The sequence below is a fragment of the Vespula vulgaris genome, chromosome 8, assembly GCF_905475345.1.
Source record: "Vespula vulgaris chromosome 8, iyVesVulg1.1, whole genome shotgun sequence".
NCBI lineage: Eukaryota > Metazoa > Arthropoda > Insecta > Hymenoptera > Vespidae > Vespula > Vespula vulgaris.
In genome coordinates this window covers 7,095,506-7,123,054 of record NC_066593.1, presented here as the reverse complement: position 1 = coordinate 7,123,054, position 27,549 = coordinate 7,095,506, and the positions used below count along the sequence as shown (strand labels likewise).

General features: G+C 35.6%; 1 protein-coding gene across 1 annotated transcript in view; it reads right to left on the bottom strand.

Annotated features, from left to right (window-relative positions):
• The window catches only part of LOC127065688 (protein O-mannosyl-transferase TMTC1-like), a 151,592-nt gene extending 128,315 nt beyond the window's left edge, over positions 1 to 23,277 (bottom strand). The window contains exon 1 of the mRNA XM_050998418.1: positions 20,709 to 23,277. Within this exon, the coding sequence (XP_050854375.1) occupies positions 20,709 to 21,064 (356 nt within the window). The 5' untranslated portion in view covers positions 21,065 to 23,277. The remainder of the gene's footprint in view (positions 1 to 20,708) is intronic.
• Positions 23,278 to 27,549: the final 4,272 nt, after the last annotated feature.

The window sequence follows — 27,549 nt, the reverse complement described above, 5'->3', positions numbered from 1 at the left end:
ATTACGACTCACTGATTAAGTTGGTTTTTATTCACGTTAAGATCTACGTAACCAATTGCATATTAGCATAATCAATTAAGAATAATCTTCTCATACAAAATTTAAAACATGAAAACATTTAAACGATTCGTTTATGAAAACAACAATATGACTAAATAATAATCCAATATGATATTCTAATTTCGTTGGTTATTCGAAATCGTTTCGTATAAAATAGACGAAGAAAAATAGTGAAATAGAGAAAAAGAAATTGGATGAGAAAAACGAGGATAAAGAGGAATAGGACGATAGAGAAAGGGATTTAGGATGGGTAGGAACGCGACATGATTACTCGACGCCGCGCAGAACACAAAACACGCACGTGCACCCTTTATCTTCTATCGTAAAGCGACACGATGCCTAAGCTGGTTTTACGCTTTAAACGACACGTCGAGATAAACGGTCCAAATGCGTTTCTCCTACATTCCGAGAGAAGTAGGTATTCCATGCGAGACTTTAATCAAGCTCATACCACGCCAACGCAAAAAAGAGAAACCAGTGGCCTCGATCATGCTTGTTTCTGTTAATGAATGCAGGAAACAAGGCTAATTTTCATAATCATCGAATCGGAAGAAAAAAAATAGGCGAAACCATTGTAAGACCACTATTATAAGTCCGCTAACAAAAAAAAGCTGCGATATTCCTGTTTTTTTTTTTTCAAAAAACGCTGCATTTTTCTAACTGTATTAAAGCAACAAACAATCGACTTTCATCAGCAATTAAAAGAATTTAATGCAATATTAAAATATTAACATCCTTGCTGTAAAAATTCATCGTGGATCCAAAAAGCAAGCTTCGTCTTGACCGAATCACGTTTCTTTCAACGAGTAGAAAATCGATAAGAAGAACGATACGCTTTCCTATCTCGAGCATCGATGAAATAAATCAGGAGCAGGCCAAGAACGGTCCATTCGTCTTGGCATCTATCTGATGCATCGTATCTTATCCTGGATGTCCTTGGCACCCGAACGAGCTTATCGGCCATCCTCATTGTCACAAACGATCCTAGGCATGGAACCTTAGTGGAAAATGGCGTTGTCAGTAGGATAAGACAATACGGGATCCTCGCACGTCGCTCGGAAATGCGTGTTAAGTCACGTACCATCCTGACGGAAGCAAGTCTGTCTAGACTTATACGTACCCGCACACATACTCACATACACAATCATACACAGTCCATATCGTTGACGTATGAACATTTACATAAAGACAAAGTTTGTGTTCGTGTTCGTGTTCGTGTTCGTGTTCGTGTTCGTGTTCGTATTCATGTTCGTGTTCCTATGGTAAAGAAAGAGAAAGAAAAAGAAAAAAAGAGAGAAACGTTAGCAAGGATTGGGTTAAATATCAGGACGCAATTAATAATCACGTCAATTAAGATCTTAACTGACAAGGTGGAACTGCACACGACGATGTCCTAGCGTGGAGCACGAAACGGCATTGACCGCAATGCGAATAATTTTGTGTTAATTAGAGATATAAGATAGGATCAGATAGAGAAAATCGAAGAAAATACACAAGTATAGAAAAGATGAGAAAGAGAGAGAGAAGGATGGAAAATGCTGACTTAACGGATTACGATTTTCTCGATAAAACTTGGAATATTGTCCTCGGATTGCGATTACATTCTATTTTCGGATTTTTTTTATCTGTTCATTCTTCCAACTTCATAATTTATTCATATTCCTTAGAATTGCATGTTTAAAGTCAACATCAAACAACCTGAACGAGTAAATTTTCGCGATCGAATTTAGCTTCCTCGATATCGTTCGTATCGGATTAGTTACTTCCTTCTATAGCAACGAACTGTGCAAGTTCGTGAACGCCACTGAAACTTTGACTGCGTCCACGACGACGTGTCTACCATTCTACACTTCGTAGACACGTGCAAGTTCTCTACCAAGATCATGGATCCCTTTTCCTTCCTCGTAAAGCCCGAATATAGTACCTAGCACGTTCTTACGTGAAATCCTTCGAAATCTTCTATTCGAAAGAATGGACGAGCTGTACACCTGCTGCCACTAGACTCAAAAAAAAGTAATCGTTCCGCCATTTCTCCATTGGAAATTATAGCGATCCTGAAGCGACGATTTTATGATTGGTAGTCAAGAAAAGGAACGAAATGATCCAAGATATTCAATTTTATTGCAAAAATGGAGAAATTATTTTATATAATGACATTAAATTTCGTTTAATATAAAGGTAAAATATTTTTTAATTTCTTTAAAATAATAAAAGTAAAACTTTTATCTTAAAGAAAGTATTCTTTCTTTATTTTATTCGTGACAATATTTTTATATTAATTGAAAAAGAAGGCTGTAAATCAAACAAAGTTTAGATATATTAATTTTTAAGTATATCCTTGAATAAAACTACAATGTAAACTCCCTGGCATGTTCGTTTGACCACAATCTACCTTACGTGGTAGCGAAAAGAACGAAAGGAATTACGAGGGCAAAAAGATACGTTTTGGGAGAAAAGGCTAAAGAGAAGGGGAATGGAAGCAAGTGAACAGTGTGGTCGGTAGAGACGCCGTGCAAATCGGGTTTATCGAGCGTAGCCCTCAGGGACCTTGGCAGCCTTTTCGTGGCGCCTCTTTCCGAATTACTCGGCAGGGAAAAGCTAGGGGATGCTAGTACTAGGCGCCGAGATTTGTTGGATGTATGCCGAGCCGATCCTCCACGATTTATCGTCGTTTCCTCGACTCGCTTTAAGAGCGAAGAGGTCAGACTGTCTTCGCAAAATTCATTACTCCCACGTCACGACATTCACCTCTTTGCCACACCATCACCCATTACTTGCACTCACTCTTCCTTTTTTTCTTTATATTTCTTTTTTTTTTTATTTGTTTTCTTCTTTTCTTCTTTCCTTCTGTAAAACGAGATCTTCTCAATGTCGACACCTTTGGCAAGTTTATTTTTTCAATGGAGTTTGTCCAATTTGCCATTTACGTATACGTTGTTTCATAGATTCATTGTTCCTATCCTGACGTAACTTGTAACAAGTTTTGACAAGGAACTTCGGAGTCCCGGCGAACTGAACTGGCCCATTTAACAACACGAGCAGATTCAGACATGACAGAATATAACGATGTTTCGTATCGATTTCTTTTTCTTTTTTCTTTTAATAACGAGATGAAAAGTAGTATATCTATTAATACTACGATAAGACGATAAACTGTCGATGTAAGTGCGATATTTGAAACTACACTGATTCTTTTTTTCCTCTTTATCGAATGCAAAAAGACCGGTAAAGAAGCACGGATGGTTAGCAACTTTAGCAAAACTTATAATATGAAAGAACTCGTTAAGACGCTCTGGACATCCAAACGACCTCTCGTTAGCATAATCTTCGAAGTTGAAGTGTTTTGAATTTCTCTAGAAATAAATACAAGAATGCAAGGACGAAGGAGCACAACACCCACCTTATCTTCCTTAAACGCTCGCAATAATTATATTGTTCGTTTCTTGACGTTTAGTCGAGCGTACATTTTAAAGAGAACTTCAAGTTCAATGGAGAGTATCCAAAAAACTATTATTTCAAGATAATATTTCATTAATTGTGAATTTATTCATTGGTTTCAATCGATTGATTCAATTAGAAAATTTTTGGAATATTCTTTGAGAAACTTCATTTCCGAGGAAAAACCTTTATTCTCAAAATAAATTGGTATCGACAAATAAATTAGAGATATTTCTTCGATTTGTCAAAACTATTCAACGAACACCAATTACAGAATACAGAATTTTAAGTAAAACAAATTTAACTGATAAGTGTCAATTCATAATCATATTATAAATACATATTATATATATACTATCATTATTAAGATTTGTGATCTGAATAGAGATAAATCTTTAATATTAGAAATGAAAGGTCTTCTTTCAAGAATATGTCTAAATGCATATTAATATTAGCTGTGATATACCAAAAAATATGCATTTACATTTATATGTAAAAAAGAACTTAGGTGTTATTCCGAAAACCCTGAAAAGAAATAATCTTAACAAAAAGATATTGTTTACAGGATATCCATAGTTCGATATCTTTCGAATTGCATATGAAATATATTTTATATCGTGTATATTACAGTCAAAGAAAATATTGAGATGACTATCTTAAGACGAGATACTCTGTATATTGATACATCGGTCGAGAAATGCGAATAAGCCCACACCTCTTCGATGAATACCGTTTCTCCCCAATTTCAGCCAATTACGAGAATCCAATTATCGTCGCACCATGGCCACGGAATCGAAGCTGTACCGTTCGCGTTATACTCACGTACATACAATCGAAACACGTTTCAGATATCGCCGTTGCCGGTGCGTGCTTTTCATTCTCTACCCTTCTACCCTCTGACCCTCTTCTCTTTCTCTCTCTCTCTCTCTCTCTCTCTTTCACTCTCTTGCTCTATACATTCAACCAGCATCACACAAGCTATCCTCCGAAACAGCATCCTCTCACACCCTCTTTGCTGTTCCCCGGAAACGATGTCATACGTCATTGCCGGTTTCATTGTGACTCTCGTGTAGAGCGCGAACCGTAGGTAGTAACGACGGATTCGAGCGTGAATTCCACGACGTACTCGATTGCGTTTCGAACTCGGCATTTCAATTTCATATGACAACCCCCTTTACTCCTTAGTCGTATTCCCGACATAGCTACTTTTTGCGGCATTGATTGGCGTATATACAAACGTCTATAAATTTATGATCCCTTTATGAAAAGCGAAGTTGTCCAGATAACCAAACCTATTTATAGGTACCTATATATTTTACTGAATATGTTTACTTTATGTATCAAAGAATACTTCTTCAATGATACACATATTTTTTATAGAAAGATCATACGAATGAGAGTCAATGTCAATTTATGCGAAAAATTAGATCGAAGATTTCGTTAGTTAATACGTAAAATACACAAGCTGAATTTATTATCAATTAACATTTATTATCAATTAATAAATTTGGAGATAATGTAAAGGAGAGAAGTGAATATTGGTTAATAGAAGTTGTTACGAACGATCTATACAACCAATACATACATACATACATACATACATACATACATACATACATACATACATATATATATATATATATATATATATATATATATATATATATATATATAGGAAAACACTCGGGTGAATATGTTGCATCAATCGTTGATCCTGCTTTTGATTATAAAAATCTCACATATTATAAATTTTGTGATGAAAGAGGAAAATCCAATTATATCAAGTTTTTTCAGAATTTTCTATATGCACCATGCACTATTGCTTACAAAAAGTAAAGTAAAAACTATAATCAAAGAAGTACGTTTGTTGTAACTACGATAATTTTTAATAGTTTTAAAAATCTGCATATTTATTTCATCTATTTAAACAATAAAACTAAAGCTTGTTAAATATTCCATTTTTCAGAGAAATAAAAATATTATTTCAAAAATCTATTGATTTCGTATGAAATGATTCGCCAACTTGTTTTGTGTATAATCGTTGTACATAAAAGGCTGAAAATTCTTTTTCAACCGTCTAAATTCTGCAAATTAAAGAGTAAATATAAGAGAAAGGAAAGTTTACTACAACTTTGTGACGTAAAAGTTCTAGAAATCCTCTCTCTTCTTGGTACGAAACGTCCTTTGCATTTGCATGAAAAAGGAGACGGACCTTCGAGTAACTAGAATACCTATAAGCTTCTCCCTAAATAAATGCAAATTCTTCTTAGAACGTTCTTCCAATGAGAACTAAGAAATTTACTTATGTAAACACTGCGTTATCGTACGATGAAATATTCCTTTGTCGTCACGCTCAAAAAAATATTCTGACATGAGGCTAATCGTATCAAGAATTTAACTTGTTATTATAAATTCCCTAGATTTTTAATCATATTTGTACTATTTCATTTTCATTATGATATGTAAAATCACATCTACACATACAATCTAATCAGATTTACTCATCAGACTTACACACATAAAAGATTAAATCGCGTACGTTTTTAGAGGGTTGCTAGATAATTGCCTGACACTAGGTAGGAAAACAATTACCGACTCGAATTAGAACTTGGAGTGTCACTGTGAGAGTTCTACAATGAACAGCGATGGCGTGCTTCGGGATAGTAAGTATTCTCCGACTATTCGCTATGTGTCGTTGATCGATTGATCCAAAGAAGATAACGAAATTCACAATTCACTGAATAAATAAATGATTTCAATTAATATCGATAAAGGATGAATAAAAAGTTTTCAATGAATATTCTAATATCGTTTCTTCGCTGATATAATAACTATGAAGAATAATTGCGACGATAATATTTAAAAATAAAATTACATTTCCAAGATTTATCTCAATCCGTTGAAAAAATAATTGCAACCTATAGATCGAAACTTATATCCACGTTTAAAAAGTTATATTTTTTTGACGAACGACAATGGTAAAGGGAAGGCTTTACTTTTTCTCCTTAGCGCACCCATCATTTCACTATCAAATAAACGAGAGGAGGATCTAAAGAGAGCTCTCAATGACACTTCCCTCCCGTTAGTGGAATCGCCAAGACGACGATATTGGCCCAATTCGGAAACGGCCGACCCTTTGGAAGGAAATGGATCTTGGCAAGAGGCTGCGGCAGAATCGAATCGAACCTAATCCAGCTGACCGCAACAATTTCACCCTCTTACCACTGGCAAATCGAACTTTCAAGTTCCGCAATACTCGACTACCTTAGTACTCTCGCAACTTCGATCGAAGTATAGAATGCATGTATTTTAATTTAGTAATTTAAATGAATAAAAATGAAAGTTTTCAAAAGAAATATCGTATACAAATGATCTGTTATAAATGTAAAATTTAGATTTTGAATCTTTTTTACTTTTACGTCATTTTATACTTCGTTTAGAATTTTGTTATTTCCCATCTAAATTATCTACTAAAATAAAATTCTCTTTATAATCCTATTTTTCTAATCTCCAATTATAATCGTACAAAATCGATATCTACTGAACAAATGGCTTTTTATTTGTATACAAAGTTATCTTTTCTTGTTATATTATCTAATGAAGACACATTTACTGTTACGACGATTACAAATATTTGAATAAAATAAAATAGCATGAAACGTAAGTCCTAGGAGAGAAAGCATTTGCAATCATGACTATTCTACTTCTCTTCTCTTCGCTCGTGTTTTACCATCTCCGCGAAAACGTTGAGCTTCGCTAAGCTTCGCAGATAACGCCAGCGTCCTCCTTCCACGTTGTTTCAGGACTTTAAACAGATTATGCGCGGTGCTGTTTAAACGTAAATTGCTGCTCTAACTGGTCTTTCGTCGAAGGACCGCACCTGACATCGTCTTTACCATGAGATTTTCCTGGGATAAAAACTGACGTAGAAGAATGAACGAATAAAACCGTGCAGTCTATTTTAAGAGTTAAACGTCCTACACGAAAATTAAACAATCAAGAATAATATTTTAATAATAATAATAATAATAGTAATAATAATAATAATATAATAATAATAATAATAATAATAATAATAATAATATAATAATATAATGATGATGATGATGATGATGATGATTCATTTTCCTTTGTTCAAAATGTAGTTATGTAGATACCTACAAAGCTATAGCGTTAACAAATAAAATGGACGAGTACAAATAATTTATCTGCGGTAGCTGGAAGACAATCCGGACAGGTCTGAGTGAATGGGATAGTGAAGTGATTGGCGGTGGACATTAACCGACAATGAACCGTTCTATCGAAGGACCTTCCCATTAGTGAAGCCACGTGGAGAGTCGAACAGCTTGTAGTAACTCAAATAAATTATCCGACTAACTACTAATAGTTTTTCGTTCACGGTCTACAACATAGAATTTTATGTGAAAGACGTGAAAGCATTTATTGAAACAAGATTATATTAATGAAAATAAAAATAAAAACGCGATTAACGTCATCAGTTAGAGTTTAATGAGTTTAAAGAAAGTTTGTTGACATTAACTGATTTTTTAAAAGACTTTAAAGTTATTATCTTAAGATAATAGTATCAAAATAAGTAAGTATAATGAAAGATTTTTTCCATCTAATAGTCACATGAATTTCGATTGAAACAAAGCTCACGCAAGTAAATGACACGACTTCTTGAAAACATTGTTACAACAAAATCGATAATGACAGAGTAATTAGGATGAGAATCTACAAGAGAAGAAAGGACGTGTATTCCCTGTCCTACTAAATCCTGCAAACGATGGAATTCATCGTTGGTCTAAAATCATTCTTTTTCACCCAGCGAGTTCTTTAACAACGACCTGCCGACTACTTACAGAAGAAATAAAGCATAAAATAGAAGAAGCAAAGGTAGAAAAGAGACAGAGAAGAAGACAGAGAGAAAAGAAAGGTAGAAACGGAGAGAAGAAAAAAGAAAAAGACAAGGCTCGGATCCAAGAAGCAGCCTTGGCTGCTTTCGTCCTCTTGGAAAATGCAGTGTAATGGCGCAGGAAAACCTGGAGTTCGTTGTATTGTAATACTTAATGAAGCTCGGCTCGCAACGACTCAATATCTACGGTGCGACGGAAGCAATGGAAGCGTAGCTGGTGCGGATTACAGCGACAAGAGGCCATATATTTTATATTACTCGGTTTACGATTGCACGAGATTAATGTTACGGTGCCCTGCTTATAACGAAACGCTTTATTGCTGTGTATAAATAAAATCCTTATGTTGTCTCGAAGTTCTTCTGTCGTTTTTTTTTCATTTTGCTTCTTTTTTCTAAAACTGTTTCAGTTTTAATGGAACTAAAAGAATAAAAGGAGAAGAAAACGAATATAATGAAAGCTTGAGAGATAGAGATACAGAGAGGAAAAGAGAGAGAGAGAGAGAGGGAGAGAGAGAAAGAGAGAGGGAGAGAGTAAGAGTGAGAAAATGAAAACGTCATGGCGATTCATTGTCACGCAGGATGGTCTTGAAAGAAAGATAAAGATTATTATGACTTTATTCTTCCTCTTTCGTCCATCCTTTCTTTTGTCGTATATAAGCTACGTAGGAAATGTTAAGTTCGTTTTCGTATATTCTTTCTACTACTTGATACACGTTTTAGAGAAAAAGAAAGAAAAAAGATAATGTAACCAAGAAACTTTATTCGTGAAACGAAAAATAAATGTGAAATTAAAAAAAGAGTGTTGAGAACAGATATTTTTGAATATAACCTGCTTACGTCATTGTAACAAAAGCTTGTTTCTATCCATGCAATGATTATCGCAAATAATTTTATAAAATTGAATTATAAAAATAACGAGATAGTTTTTTCACGAGATACAAAAACGAAGACAAGAAAAAAAATTTCTTTCGTTTAGGATATTAGAATCTACTATGCACTGGTTATTTTTCCACGAAGAAAATGCTTTTACACGTGCTTCGAAACTTTTTTACGAAAAATTCAATAGACGTGTTCCACGAGAATGGATTGAATTTAAATAAACTAGAAAACTTTATTATGCAAATATAATGCCTTAACGTAATTGGATATGATTGGAAGTAAATTATGATGATTATTATTATTATTAACAATTTTCGTTTTGGCGTCCACATTTCCGAACTAACTGTTTATACATATACAAAAATTGAATAAATATTTTTTACGATCTTTTTATGACCACGAAAAAATTAAAAAAAGAGCAATTGTTTCGTAACAATGATTATAACGATATTCTTGAATATCTCAAATTCTTCAATATCTAAGAACAGAATTACGAAACACAATAAAGGTAAGCCGAAGTAAGCGAGCAGAAAGCGGCGATTCCAAAGGTTGCAGCCCAAGGGAATATGCTATCGAGGGATTTGTTAAGATGCGGTCGAAGTTTTGCGCGTACTTGCGCTCGGAAAAGTTAACGGGAAAGTTACGTTAAAGGTGCAAGTATGGAAGCTGGTAGAAAACGGCCAGCATCTGGGTTGCTAGGAAAATAACGGAAAAAGAGTGAAAGGTAGGAAAAAAAAGCATACATAAGACGATAACGAAACGGCTTTTTACATGATGAAAATGCAAGATACAAAAGACGAGTTTTCGTATCGAAGAGAGAAGAAAAAAAAAACAATAAGTGCACTTTCAGAATTGCATCCGCATCATAAATTACGTCGAAAAATAGTCAAAATTTTTTAGCTTAACAATTTTAAAGTGTGAACAAATTTTTAAGTGAATATAGACGAAACAATGTCGATTCAGTTTTAATATTTCAAGGTTACCGTTGAAAATAATTATTATTTAAAAAGTATTATCATAATTTTACGAACTTAATACAAAATTAATGATGGCAAAATGTGTCTTTTGAAAATAAATGTTGTAGGATAACATTCAATAAAGAAAAAGTTTGATACGAATCTAATAAAAATTAGCACTTAAAAATACTCTAACTTGATCCTGCTATATTTTTCATTATTTTAACAGTGAATGAAAAAAAAAAAAAACATTATAGCTTCAACTTGGGTCAAACGGAAATACCTTTAGATACAATTTCAATCATCTTATTCGTCGAAGTCCATTCCATATAAATACGTACGTATACACGGTAGCTGTTTGACAGTCGGATGTTAGTTTGAAAGAAATATCAGACGTATTTACGAATAACGTCGATTTCTCGTTACACGAGGAAATGAACAAAAGCGGAGATGAGTCACGAGTCTATACATACTCACCGAACGAACATTTGATACTTCTGTAAAAGCGAGTCAAAGCTAAAGAACGTTATTCAATACACATTCATGTATACATTTCGAAGATACGCGATAAGTTTGATCGTTCCTAGAACTAATCATAAAATCGACAATAATCTAACGAAGAAAATTTATCTAATCATAAGATTATACCATATTGTTATCGATCCTACTAATTCTTCAAAACGAATTACTTAAGAATTAATGGTAAGTACGATATTTTAACAATATGTAAAAAAAACGCTTTGTGATTACAAACATTGCTGTAAAATAGTAGAAAATTGAATTATTACATAATAACATTACATAATAATTATATACACAATATATAAACATTAAATTATATTACTGAATGCTATTTCGCTTGGGCTAATTCAACTATTTCCTTGTTCGATGGAAATAAATAACAAAACGAAACTACATTTTGCCGCATCAATGCGTTCAAGTGTTTTTGCTGTTAAATAATTCTTTCTTTCAATACACACATACACATACAGTGTATGCACAATTTTGTTTGTGCAGTTTTATGCAAAATTCATTGATTAAATTAATCGGTATAATATTGTGATAGCATTTTATAAAACTCAAACTCTTCAATTCGATGAACTACTAAATAAAGTTCAATAATTTAAATTTTCTAAACTATTCATATAGGAAGTAATTAGATTCCTAGGACAAAATTAACATAGATAATTATTCCATACATACGAGTAGAAGTATATGCGTTGCTTTATTACCAAGATAACAGTAAGTAAGTATATAACGTGGCCGTTGTAAAGGAGTGCCTTACTGTCGCGACGATACGTCAATCAAGAGCCTTCATGTACCAACCTCGTAGCCGTGAACTAATTACGGCAACGTAATTAAGTAATTAACTATCTGCCGGAAAGCTCGCAGTAACGTGGTCTTCCCTTAACTTCGTCAGCAAACGTGTACGTGCATGCATGGGTCCTTGCAATTTCCAGAATTTATCCTCCAGTCGTACCATTAAATCGTCCAATTTTGCTAAACCGCGACACGAGATTTGCACGACTCATTTGTTAAAGGTAACGAGTCTCGAATGAATTTCTTCAATTGCTTACAAAATTGAATGAAATCATAATTTAGTTTCAAAGATGATACCAAGCATTTTGTACTATAAAATCTAAATTGGAAACATTCAATACATTTATTCTTGTTAAGTCGAGAGGTCGACGTCGACGAAATATCTCGAATCATTCAAACATCGTGTCTTCCAATTAGTTTGGACAATCCATACCCAATTAGTTTGAACAATCCATATTCTATAATAGATAGTGTACAATATATATATATATATATATATATATATATATATATATATATATATTCTCAAATCTATCATAGATTCGACCTTTTGCATGACTCTTCATGATTTTATAAAATCAATCCTCTTGTGTTTTTCACTTTGTTAAACGATATTATAGAAAATATCGAATTCATAGTCAAACGAATCGATTTAATTATTGGAAAAAAATTATATCGATAGGTCGAAGTATGTTCGTAGGAAACCTTATATTTACACTACTAGTTGATGGAAATTCTAGATTTTTTTCCACAAAGTGAAAGACTCCACGAAACTAAATTCCACAACTAAGCTCGTTCTCGGAAGATGAAAGAATCGGAATTATACGTATATACATTTAATAAAATGTTCCAACACGGTGGAATTTACGGGAAATGTTCTGCATCGATTGCACGAAAAAGCGTTGTCTATTTCATATACGTATGTACGTAGAGGTATATGGATGTATAATATATTTATATATGTTTGTAGACGCACGCATACGATCAATTGAACGACTGAGTTTACTATATTTTTTCACGGCATCTTTTCTACCAAGGAGAAAGAAAGGTCACGAAATGTGCGTTTTATCTGTTATGCTTTTTTGTTCGGGGAAGAATCGCAGTACAATATTAAGCTCCAATGATAAGTGTGAAAACGACCTCTATTCCTCTATTTCTCTCTCTCTCTCTCTCTCTCTCTCTCTCTATCTATCTATTTATCTATCTATCTATCTATCTATCTGTCTATCTATCTATCTCTGGCTTCATAGTTTATGTAAAATCGAACGGCGATACCTTTACTATGCCAACACCGTGCCGATGACGAAATTATCGCTCCTCTATATCCGCATGTTTCAAACGCCAATGAATTTTCCTACTAGTACACCATTACCACGCTTTTAATGAATATAGCCCGCTGTAAACTCCAAACTTGCTATAAATAATATCTGTTCGTTCGATAATTTCCTCCTTACCGATATCGATTAATGATAATCGAAAATAGGTACCTTCATATAAATCAAATATTATAAATTTTAGAATTCCAATACTATTTCGATCGGAGTATGTACATATTATATTACGTATATATATATATATATATATATATATATATATATATATATATATATTCGTACATCCGAAATGCTGTGATATTTAAGTCACTTACGGTTATGTATCTTTTATGATACGATAGCATATGAGAAATACGTTTCGATAATACCTTTTTAGATATATCGAAAAATAATTTAGTTTATGTTAGAATAATACAATAATGAAAAATTTAAGTTAGAAATAAATAATATGGTCATCGATTGATTATACGATATATTTATGAATATACTATCATTTTCCAGCAAGAGGATGAAGAAAACAATCGCATCCATTGATCGGAATTATAACGTGAAACTTGCTCGAGCGAATCCGTGTCGATCGTGTGATTACGGTTTAAATGCCTCCCGAAAACTCTCTCCGTTCTTCGTTCGATCGTAGGTGGGATCACCATACAACACGCGAGAATCGATGAATCCGTTCGTTCGCTTAATGCGCGTAGAACATGCGTCGAAACGCATTGAAATCCGAACCTAGCCACGCTTCGAAATGAAACGCTCATAGTGTCTCGTGAACACCGGAAAAGCATCGCTATGAATGTGTTCGAAGCATGCAAGATATTAAATCTATTGAAATCGCAGTTCCTACGACGAATCGAAAGAACCGAGGACTGTAAAACGAGTGCGCTCACGCGTACACGATTTTCATTTTCAGATACCTATATAGATGCACACACACACACACACATTCATATATATATATATATACATACGTACATACATACATACATATTTATACATATATATATATATATATATATATATATATATATATATATATAGGTATATATATGAGATAGAACTATAAATTTTAGCACAACGACGATATCGACGAAAGTTGAGCAACCAGGGGCAACGATTTTATAGAACTCCATATACAAAGATTTACCGGCAAATATTTGAAAGAAATGCGTTTGAATAATACACTCGCAATTTCTCATATTCGCTGCTTCGTCGATTCAATGTATGTATGTACATACATATACGTGTACGTACGTATTTCTATATCGTGAATTGTAGAGCTAAGAAATAAGAAAATTCATTGTACCAATTTCTCTTTTGTTATTAGCATATATTACGCAAGAATATTTTGTAATAAAGTAGCGAACTTTCTACAAAGATATCGTGATAAAATATTTGATAAAATACAGTATATTAAGATTAAAATATAATTTAATTACCTTCTATATTCCTCCGTAGAGAACAAATCACGTCTACAACGTAAGACTTCTCAAAGACGACTAACTCCCAAAGGACCTTCGTGAAGGTAACCTACTGGATAAACACTAAGAGCAACTGCGTACGTACGAGCTCGAATGAAAACAAAACATAAAATACATTCTCGTTAATGAGAAATTCAATTTCACCTTGGATATATTTACATGACATTGGTACATATATCTATTGTAACAACATGTTCGATAATGATAAATAATAATAAATATGTCTTATTATTATAGATAATAATGAAATACGTCTTAGTTAATATTCGAAATAAAAACGAATGAGAAAATTATTTCTTAAATATCTTTTTCGATATTAGAGAAATATTATTTCGTAGCATTCTGTGACGTCTTTTCTCCCGTTTTCTCGATTTTCGCTTTCACGAATTTACTTCATCTCGTTTCATCGTCGGTTATTACATACCTCGAAGCAAAGTTCATAGATCCGATAAACGTGCGGCTACGTTGGAGAAGACAAATGCGCGCTTACGATTCCTCGTCACGATCAAGTTGAAATAACACACCAACATAGAAGTGCTCCTGTAATACCGACCATATCGAGAATTTCTCTTTACCACTCATTTACTTTAAAGACACAACGACGACAGAGACGTACCTATCGTGAGAAATATAATCGAGATAAAGGAATGAATTGCAGTTGGAATCGCGCGACGAAATAGATCTTCGAACGAGCGCTCAGGACGAATCGATTCTTAATCTTAATTATTTCTAACGAAGATCTTTATAAGATTAAATATCAATAAAAAGTTCGTGATTAAAGATCACGCTGTTGTAATAAAGTACATTGATTTATTTCGTTATAATTATGATCGATTTTATATGGATTCAAAATGGAGAAAGAAAAAAAAAGAAAAAATTAAGATTTTATCACGCCTTTCTATTCCAGCTGATCGTTAAAGAATAAAAACAGAAAAAATTTTCAATTCTGATCAAAATTACAACTCCCGACTATCGTCACCTCAAGAAAACTTAACGACGATAGTCCGGGACGCTTAAAATGAAGCGTAAAATCTTCAACGCTCTCGTACTTTTCTCATAAATCATCGTCGAACTCGTTCTATGTGAACTTGACTCGTTGATCGCGATTTAACCGACACGATCGCGTAAAATGTCTAGCAGGAAGATCGCTCGATCTCCAGGCACGATATTCCAACGGATAACTACCATAAACGGCTTCCTGAGTATTCCCTTTTGCAAAATGCTCGACCAGCGAAATACTACTTCACGCGAAACGAGTCTTACACGCGAGAAAGCCGAATCCTGATAGCTTCCTATTCATTATCTAGCATTACATCGACCCAGCTTGGCCGATCGCCATCGTCGTGCTTTCAAAATACTTTCTTGCAAAGTGTACACTATCTTAAATCTATTAAAGGTCTCCTAATCTCCCTTCACAGGCAAACGAGGAGAAGAGGTTGTTACCTTCTTCTATCTATCTATCTATCTCTCTATCTCTCTATCTCTCTCTCTCTCTCTCTTTCTCTCTGTTTCTTTCTCTTTGTTTCTCTGTCTTACTCTTTGTAACATTTTAAATTCTTTTTCGGACTTTCGAGCATTAACACGATTCCATTTAAACAGCTATAACGATTAATTCCATCACATCGACCGTACGAATATCTTTCGCCTACTGGTTTATCCAGGAAAGCGCATTTCGTATTCGTCTGAAAGTCCAATTCAAGTAATCGCTCTCTTCTCTGCCTTCTTTTCGAAGCAACTTTCGATGAACTCTGCTAGAGTATTGGAAAGCTGCAGGACTTTGATGATGCACAACGACCCTTTCAGCTTTCTCAGAGATCGCATCGACTACCCTTTCTACCTTTCTGTCTCTCTATCTCTCTTTTTCTCCTTTTCTCTTTTTCTCTCTTCCTTTTTCCTCTTTATCATTCCCTTTCTCTTTCTCTCTCTTTCTCTCTCTCTCTCTCTCTTTCTCTTTCTATCCTTTGCTACTCACACTCTTCTTTCTCCCGTAGCCGTACACACACTAAGAGAAAACCGCCATAGCAAAGCTCCGACTCGTTACGTTTCTGTTTGCCTCGGCCTCTACTGGCGATAACGAGATAAAGCTGCTGTAGTCGACGACGAGAACGACGAGGAGGTCTTTGCCTTCGCGTTTTCCTGAATTTAGCCTCGCCCGACCCTCTATCAGAACCAACACTACTACCATCGCTACCAACATCAGCAGGTAGTACCGACTAACTCGACGACTACCACTTTCTTCAGCTAGCAGCTTCGAGTCTCGTCGGTACGATGATCACGAACGTGCCCGCTACATCGTTCCGTACAACCGCGATCTCCGCTCGTTGAAAGTGACTCAAGCGGAAGGTACGGCGAAGAAAAGTGTGTGTGTGTGTGAGAGAGAGAGAGAGAGAGAGAGAGAAAGAGAGAGAGGTGTCGAACCAACCGCTTCCTCCATTGTTAACGTCCTGAAGTGAAGCTGAGATTTCTTGGTTACGATGTGTGCATTCTAGACAGTAAAAGAAAAAAAAGAAAGAAAAAAAGGATAGTGAGTTTCCAACTACTCGGCCTCTCGACAGAGCACGCCATACTCGCTAAAGTCGAAACGCTCCCTTTTGTAAAGTTTCTATTACGTTCTTTCTTTTTCATTCTATTCTTTTTCTTTTATCCTTTCTTTCTTAACAGAAACAAGAGAAACGGGGAGGAAACGACGAAGTAAGAGAAATGTTGTTATCATCGTTGAAAGAATAAAAAGCTAGTTCGTTAACGATACGTAACATAACTAGCTTTTTCGATGATGGATCGTTGAAACGGAAACTGATCACTCGTGGGAGTGAAAGAGAACTTAGAACAAGCGCGATTATAACGATCATTATAGTGCAACTACAAAGATGTCTATCCGTTCTTTCATTTTCTTTTCTAATTTCTTTCGTATACGTATGCGCGCGTGAACACGTAAATGTTCTTGAAATAACATCGAGTAATTTACTGAAAAGAAATACGTATCTACATCTATTGATTTTTTTTTTCAATTATTGGAAAATGTATTTAATTCTGAATAATGTAAAAAATGAGACAGCGTTGTTTAATAAAATGATATTTTCGCTTTGTTCGCGAGCTATAAATTTTAATGTTCGAATAATCTAAAAACGCCTTGCGTTATTTTACAATTTTTTTAATTAACAGGTTAATTATAGTTCTGTTAGATTCTGCTGTTGCAATTATTCATAAAATATGTATATTCCAGTTTTTCAATCGTGACTAATAAAAATTCTCTGTTTCATTTTAATATTACAGCATTCGTTATAACGAGAATGTTAAAGCTCGCAAATAACATTTGGTTCATTGCTGATTGTCAACATTTTATATCTTATTTTATATTTCGTGGGTATATTTATGTGAATATGTATATATATGGTTGTTTTCTTTTCTTACAACTGTCCATGTACTGAAGCTTACAACTGCACATTTGTTTTATCCGAAAGAAAAGAACATGGAAGAAAACAAAAAAGAAATAAGTAAAAATACGTAAGTACGATACGCCGCGTATAAATTTTCATTGCGCAGGAATTTTTAATTATTCTTAAGACGTAAAATAAATATTAATTCTCAAATAAAGAATTATATAATATTTTAAACCTTAATAACTTTATTTCTCGAATTTCTTTTAATTCTTTTAATTTCCTTTGTTGTATACATAAATGACAAACGAACAAAATAACGAGCATGCTAATCATTTTTAATACCTATTAAACATTTGTGAATACTTTTGTCGTCAGTTAACGAGATCCCAATTATAACTGAAAAGAGAAGAAACAAAAATTTGTTCGAGTAGTTATACCGAGAATATCAAATCTCCAAAATATATTCAACTCGTAAATCTTTAAAATTAAAAATAATGACACCGATATAAATAAAATATATAGGGAAAAACCAAATTTTCTCTGGATCTGATATTGTATAATTATCGTGGCAAATTGGTCTTTTTATTTAACATAAGTGTGGGAATTTATACAAATAAACGACTTTCGGTAGTTTTCTACTTTTCCAATAATGCTACCTAATTACGAATTAGCCGGCATTGAAACGGCTTTTACCCCACGCTGGGTCCTTTAGTCCTTTAATCCTCGATTCGACTAAAACAACAGGCAACGATAATGGAAACCTTGAAACTAATCGCAAGAATTAAAAACTTAGCAAAGAGTAAACGTGACGTTGAAAGATTATAAAAAAAAAAACTAAAGAAATTATTATAGGAATAGAGATCACAGATATGTTGTATATGCTGGACGCACATAAAAATAAAGTATAATACGTAGTTTGGTAAAGCAACCGGAAATACAGCGGAAAGTTTGGAACGATACGGAAGGCGCTGGGTCAACCGGCACGAATGCAACCCTGGACTTTTGGGGTCGACCACGCAGTTTCATTCGGGCACTCGAGCCTTCAAAGCGGACTAACGTGAGCAATGTCCGAGTTTCGTGGCAATAAAGAGGTAGGAATGTAAAAAGAGAGAGAAAGATAGAGAGACAGAGAGAGAAAAGAGAGAGAGAGAGAGGGAAGAGATAATCACCAGAAACAGAGATGGAGAATGAAATGTGCACTGTTGAAAAAAAGAAAAAGATAGATAGTTTTATTCAAAGGCTAATGGCCAACTGGAAAAATTTTTGCGATTGCAACAGGCAAAAGGATTTAAGTATTAGCGTCAAAAGAAAAGTCAGTAGAATCACGAAAAGGACGAACTATACTCAAAATTTGCAATACATTTTTTTTTTTTTATTATTAGAACATCTTTACCTTTGTCTCCTTAAAATAAAATCGAGCTGCTCCTTCCGGATGCAATTTAATATTTTTTCCCAAGAAAAGAAAGAAACCAATTCAATTGAATCCTTTCGATGGTACGCATAATATGAAATAAAAAGAAGTTAGAAAGGATTTGAAAAGAGCAAAATTAATTTGTAAATTCATTGCTTCCAGAATCTCCGTTATTTGAAATAATAAAAAGAAGAAAGTCATGAATCTCGTGACAAGTACTAGCTCGTTTGTGAAGCTATTCTTGTTATAAAATAACAGAACGGAATTTTAACGAGAGGAATAAAAAGAAAAACAAAGAATTTGATTTCATTCTCGTTTCACGACGAAAGCTCGTCGTTTGCCTTGAACGGACACGACGAACGACGCGTCGACGTAAGGATTAAGACGTGACGAAGGTTACGAGGTGCTTACGTAAACTACTTCGACGTGGCGCCATCCGAATCGTTAATATCTCGTAGTACGGAGATAAACGTGACTCGACATATCCAGTGAACACTCTTTCTTTCTCCTTGCCTACTTCGACGTGAACTATTATAGATACGATCCACTTCCGGTAGTGTGTGAAACGTGGGATCCTATCCTTCGTATAGCCCTTTCCTTTCGTAGCAAATAGTAGTACGTATGTATAGTAGAATCTATGTGACTGTGTGTGTGTGTGTATGTGTCTATGTACGAGCAAGTAGGTGAGTAGTGCTGCTCTAGCAAGACCCCTTCTCCTTCTTGTGCTACACCACGAAGTTGGCAAGAGCATCTGGAGCGTTAAGGCGGATGAGCGATGTGCCGGTGTCTTGTGGCGTGATGGATCGTCCAATACCAGCCAATATGCAGTATTGCACGTGGAGTGGCAAACTGGTATCCATGCATCAAATCGGAAGTGGTATGGGGTTGAAGGATAAAAAGAAAGAGAAAGACAGCAGAGGGTAGGGGTTATATGGCATACGATTGGTATCGTTGTAACATGTTTTACCGATTCACCTAATCCTTTGTCAAGGATTTTCTTACTACAACATCTATGGTGAACTGTCACTATCGACCACATACGTCACACTAATCGGATTCATAATGCTCACTTTCGATAAGAAAATAACACGAGAGGATTAGTACTTGCCATTATATCGCGACACAACGAAAATCAGAAATATACCTATTGCTTAATAGAAGTTTTAATAGATACAACATGCTATCGAAGTCTGATCTTTTTGTGACGCGTCGATAATCTCAAATAGGAGTCATGAAAACAATAGGAAGGCAATAAATAGAATAATCTTACAATCGTTGAAATACGAATGAACGAAGAAACTCTAAGAAGCTTAATTCTGAAACACTGACAGAAAATCGATAGTACTTTTTTTATCACAGAACCAAGACAATGTCACAAAATCACAGAACAATCGACTGAATTGTATCGTAACGTTAATTGGTTTTGTATAGTATATGTGTTTCTTAGCTACCAACTTAAGATTAAAAATGTCTTAAGATTCGAACCGTATCGAATGAAACTTACACTCTAAGTTCGTAAAAATCATTGTATACTCACCGAAATGTAAGTGTTGTAAGTGGACGATAACTCTTGTGGCTATTGACATCCTGCATCGGCGTACCCCAAAAATCGTCTTTTAAAACGTTAGCGATTGGGGTTTGAGCGATCACATCCTTATTTCTTACAATAGCTGGGATATCATCGTGCACAAAATCCCCACCAAGAGCGTTCAGATAACAACCAATCGCGACAAGGGTAACGGCCGCATAGATGCACCATTCTGGTGGCTCGTTGCCCTCCGATTCGTTGCAACTACCACCGGCAAAAGAGCGATTTCCAGCTTTTCTCGCGTTCTGGCAGCAAAAAGCGACATTATTGCCGCCAGCCGTAAAGCCGTTGTTACGCCGCCTCATAACTTCACCGGACCGCCCGAACGATCCAACTCGCGATCGTTGAATTTGACCAGCACGCTTCTTCTTTCGCGTGACTCACGAAAACGATGGATCTCATGAGGCTCGATGATTTTAGTTTGTCCGGTATCAGCAACAGAAAATTGGATACATCTTTCACCTCCTACTTAATACGTTCGAGAAATTTTAATGAAACTACGTAGAGATTATCGCTGCTATCGTGATCTCCGTCGTCGATCTTTTCTCGCGAACTCTTCCCATCGGACGTCTCATCGTCGCGAAGACAATGCTTTCTTAACGACGACGAGCTCATTCGTTAGCTCTTTGTTTGTCTCTTGAAAAATAGTCGAGCATTTTAACCTTTCAATGCATCGCCGACGGCAACGTTCGTTCTCCTTTGAAGCGAGCTCGATGAACGATTACAAGAGTTCATTATTTAACAGCCAAACCGATGTCCACCAGCAAATCACTTTATCCTCCTTTACGGTAGCCTCCTTTTAGGCGTATAATATCTTGCAAATCGGAATGGATCGTTCTTTCTAGAATTTAGTCATCATAGCAACTCGTTAAAGCGAACGTATATCGCTTGACTTTTTGTCTTTACGATTCACCATACGAGTCGATTTGCGGATGCTTTCCAATCGAAAAGCAATGACCGAATCGATTGCACTCGCGTGCTTTCGACAGGCAAGCACCGCAATAAATGCAATGCTTCTTTGATCCCTTTTCTCTTTGCGCGATCGACTATTAGGATCGATTCATTGTTCTCTCTCCTGCAATTGGATACCTGTTATTCGATCGCTTTAATCCAAATAGCATCAGCTGCGTATCTTCCTAAAGCACCTTACAGAAATCCGCTACGATCGATTCGGTTGGAAGATTCCAACCTTTCGAGAAGAATGAAATGGAATCGTTCACTCCGCACGATGACGTCGTTTTAATTACAATTCTATCTAACACTACCTCGTAGATCCCGATTCAACCATTCTCTAATGTCCACCAGAAGAGAGAAATTTAAAGCAGAACTTCGGTGAACACGAATCCTTCAATTACACTAATCTTATTCCATGAATTTTCGTAAACGTTCGTGAAATTCGTGAAATTATTGTAAGATAAACGAGAACGTTATAACTTATAAAACCCCATTGGTCACAAATTTTCTATGTATATAGATCTATCGACAATTATTCATATTTAACTCGAAACACTGTAACCAAGAATTCTCTTTCTCCTTTCTCGTCAACTCTCACCTCTTTCCTTTTCCTCGTTTCCTTCGTTGTATTATCTCTCTTTCCTTCCCTTTTTTTCTTTTCTGTCTTTTTATCTCGCGGCTACTCTTGCGCGCTACCTAACCCTTCCACTCTCTCATCTTCCTCTCTTTCTCTCTCAGCCTTTCACCACCCTTGCACCACCGAACGAATCGAATTTCTAGCGGAGTATCGCAATAACTTTTCCGGTTTCGCTTATCGACGAGGATTGCATCTTCTCTCGAACGGACCCTTTTTGATCCCGGAACACTGCTCGAGGCACCTCCAGCGACTCCTCTTCTACTCTGCACTTTAAAAAGACGATCACGTCTTCGGATCAAAATGAAAAGAAGAATGCTGCGATATCGATGATATCGTAACCTTGTTTGCACCTCGAACTTGATCGATGATCGATATCTTCGATTGATTGTTCTTCTTCCACGATAGCTCTTTGACCTACTATTCAAAGATACATACACACAGAAAATACATGTCACAGATTTACACGGACACCGACGTTTTATTAAACCCCAACTATGATCGATCCATATTAATGGGAACATAGGTTGTTGATGTTGTTATTATTATCATTATTACCATTATTATTATAATTCGATTGATCATGCACGATCATCGATCAATGACTGTAATTATCATTGATATCAAACTTTGAAATCCAACAGTTTAAAACTGTCATTAGAATTTTAATAACACGTAAAAGAAATCCATTTATCAAAATAGAACTGGCATATGAATGTGAAAGAAACAATTTTTTTCTTGACTTTTAATCCACTTGTCGAACGTCACAAAATATCCGATAGAAAAAGAAACGCGCGCATTTTTGTCATCGTACGTCGCATGTGAGGTAAGATCGCGCGATTCGTAACGACGAAGATGACAGTAACGAGCGCGACGATGATAATGACGATATCGACATCGACGCGACGACGATAAACGCGAGACTAAAGGACGACGGCATCCGCCCGGTTATATACCCGGCGCACTCTGACCCGCAAAGCCGCGCCCGCGCACCAGCCACCCCCAGGGCTTTCCTTCTGCGTGCGTGTCCTCGTGCGATCCCTCTCACTCTCTCTCTCTCTCTCTCTCTCTCTCTCTCTCTCTCTCTTTCTCTCTCTCTCTCTCCTTCTCGCTCATCCAACCTCGCAAGTACACCGTCGGTTCAAAGTGCAAGAAGAGTCGCGCACCTACGTCCGATATCTGTATTTGTTTACACTACTAAAGACTTCGTTTCGAAAATAAATTGTTCGTTTGTACTAAAGTTCTTTTTTATACTCTTTTTCACGATCGATAGTTCTAATGCGTTTCGTGTCACGTGGCTCATCGATGATTTAAAGTAAACGTTATGGCTTGCAATACAAACGTGCTATGAGTATATAAGATACCCGATAAAACATACCTCTCCCATTTGCAATGCCGTTTAATCGTGAATGTACTCGTAAACCATGGAAAGGAATATAGTGGAAAAAGAGAAAAGATTATCTATGATTTAAAAGATAAACGAGTTCGGTTGTCGTTCTTACCGCCTCCTTTGTTACACGTACCTACTCGTGGCAAACGGTGTCCAAGAACACTTATTTAATAATGTATCTAACTCGCGGCGATGTGTTTTCACATTTTCACGGAGAAACGAAGCTGTTCTAACGATTGTGAAAAAGTATAGATAACGTAAAAAATGACTATAATTCCGATTGCTACTTTAAAAATTTTCTCCTAAAATATAAAACGAATATATTTGAGTTCTATAGGAACAGAAAATCTTACGATCAATGATACTAATTAACGAATATATAAAAAAATTATCAATCAAGTATTTTTCATTAGTAAAAAAAGAATCGACTGTTAATATACTTAAATGCGAGGACCTAATAGCAACCTAATACCAATCTAATACCAATTAAAGATGTTAAACAAACCAAAGAAAATACATCGAGCATTAATGATTCGATAAAAAACCTCAAAAATTAATCTAATGTAAACGAACATTCGAACCGGAATAACTTGATGAGAGCAAAACACACATGAAACTAAGTCAAAAATGACCTGTGAAACGAATGACTGATCAAAAGAATCAATTTCGTCGCTCGATGCGCTCGATTCATCTAATCAAGCGTTAACACGCAACTTCATCAACACTCCAGATGTAGTAATACGAAACTCAGTCGAAAATGAGTTAAGCTTTCTAATAAATTTCGGTTAAACGAAGCGTGGCTAGCTTGGCTTTAGATAGATAGGTGGAGAGGGATTTCATCAAAACGCCGTAGCTCTGTAACAGCTTCCGAAACTAGAACTGAAGCATCACCACAATAGGAGCTCCATGGATAATCAAAGGTGCGGGACATTCGGCTGGTTAAAGGTGCGGTGTGCATACGGAGAATGTGGAGAGAAGGATAGTAAAGGTAAAGATAGATAGATAGATAGATGGAGAGGGAAAGAGAAAGAGGGAGAGAGAGAGAGAAAGAGAGTGAGCGACAGAAGACAGAATGTATTTAATTAATGTACCCGAACAGCAGTGAGCACAGAGTACACAGGTCCTACCAACCAAGCTATCCACTCTGGACTTCCTCATTTTGTGTGGGCGTATGTATATAAACGCCTATCTATGTGTGTACCTACGTCGTTCATCTGAATGTGTGTGTACATATACAAACCATCGAATTTACCGCAAAACTCATGCATTTCGTGGTGGGACTACACCTCGAAAAGACAGAGAGAGAGATAGATAGATAGATAAAGAGAGAAAGAGAGAGAGAGAGAGAGAGAGAGACAGAGAAAGAGAATTCAGGAAAGACACCAGCCGCAATTTCCGGTAATGTCGCACGAGAACGCTTTGACGCGGCCGCGGCCAACATCGAAACTCGTGTTCACGAAATCCAATGAAAATTCGCTACCCATCTACTGTTTCTATGCTCTTCTACTCTCAAACTACCTATCTCTTTCTATCTACATCTCCAGAGTTTCTCTAGGAAGTAGCTTCCACCCCTTTGTCGACCACCGTAGGCGGAGTTCTAGGCTTACGAGAGAAGGGCGTAAACGTTCGTGCGGATAAGAGAAAATCGAGAATTCCTTGTTCCTAAGATCACCGACGTAATCGAGATCCACCTGATTATCTTTCATCATCGTCCGTGACATTTCTGATTGCTTCATGTTAGATCGTTCATTGTACTTTCCTTTTCTCGAGAAAGAAAGAAAGAAATTTAGTTGGATTTATCTAAGAAATTTTCGAATCGTTAATGCTTCCTTTACATTCAAATGTTCCAAATTATTCCAATTGAATGTAAAATCGATGACGATCGTACTGTAGCCGAATAAAATCATTTCAATGTTCCAACATAAATATATTTACTTACATCCTTTTCTCTCCCTCTCTCTCTCTCTCTCTTTCCCTCTCTTTAAAAAGTCATATTTTAGAAATATTTACGATATTTCTGACGTTTTAAAACTCGTATTGATACTTCGAGAGAGGAATCAATACTTTTAGTCTGACCTTAACTATGAGAAATCATGGTAATAGCAGAAATCTTTACTTGTATCACGGTTCAGTACGATGAATCAGCTATTAGTTCTGTTTCCTGACTGTCTTATCCAATGGCAAGTATTTCCTTATGACACGTTTCTAAGTTGCTGATTCCCCTCGGGCAATAAACCAGTACCGTAGAGCTTGTACACCACAGGCACTCGGAAATCCTTGAATGGTGCGAACAAATAGGTTTCCCACACTTTCGCTTTGCAGCGTACAAGCGAAGGGCGTAGACATTGTGATAGGAGAAAGAAGAAATTTCTTAAGAGATCTGTCACGACGTAACAAGACCGACTTAGACCATGTCGCCACGGATACCAAATGATTTTGTTCGACAGAAAAGAAATCGTCCAAGAGTGTTATTGCTTCTCAACTAAAACGCTGACACTTCTTCGAATAGGATAAATCTAAAAAAAATGAAATATTTTTCAAGTATATCAAATACTTTCGATGAAATAACAAATAAACAGGGAAAGAAAAATACAATGAATTCAAAAGGAAAATCGTTCGTCGATAACTAATGAAAGATAATTGAAGTCAAAGAAATAAGAGAAAATTACTCGATTTCCACTGCAATTACTCGTTTCGTTTTATTTCAAAATTGTTTTTCACCGGGCGACGAGTTCTTTCAGTTTGATCAATTTCAAAGTTCGTTTAGACGCTAATACTGACCGACGTTCAGCAGAAAGCAACTTTCGACTCGAAAGTTTACGTGATCATACAAGATGGAACGAGACGGCGAATGATCTCGACTTCTCGAAAGCTGACCAAACAGCGATACGTGGATTCCAATATAATAAATTCACGCTTTCCTTGCGATTGACTCAATGTTGAAGCAACCGCTGCAATTTCCCAATAACTTAAATCTCATATCGTTCGAAACCCAGAGCATGATAAAAATGAAAAAAAAATAACATAACCGAATTGAATTATTACACGAATTTTATTAAACGTTAGAAACCATTATTTATTTCCTTTTTATATGAAATCAACAAAAATTATAACACAAGAAATTATAACAAACCAATACATTCCTCTATTTTTGATTATTAAACTTTCGTTATAAATTTTCGTTAGCTTCGAACGTGATTGATAAAAAATACAAAGCGATATGCGAACCGTATTTTGTAAATTCCTATTCGTTTACTACAAACATTTTGTCCAAAGCGCGTTATTTCCATTATTGATATACGCATCAATGCCGAAAGACAGAGAGAGTGAAAATACATATATCGCGTATACGTAGACTCGCTCTTTAAATAAACATTTCAATAAACTGAATGGTAAAACAGAGGAAACAAGAATCGACATTTATACTGGCAGTACGCGTTATAGCATCTTCCGGTGGGATCATTCTCACGCTTCTTCCATTTTCACCCTCTTATTCCTTTCTTTTGCGTCCATTTAACTCATCGCAATTATTTATAAGGAAACAATTTCTATCGAGTATTGTTACAGTTTCAAGATACGCAAAAATTTGCACGAGTTTACAGCCCCGTTCGTTCGTAGCTACGACACTAGCAAGAAAGATGAAAAAAATATTCATTAAAAACTATTAATAGTGAGATATATACGGTATGATAGAAAAAAAAAAGGAAAAAGAATTTGTTTTGCAACGACTAGTGCTTAATGTGATACCAGTAAATGCCAAGTATCGGAAAAAATGAACGATATCCAAGGAAAACCGTCGATGCGCCAGGTCT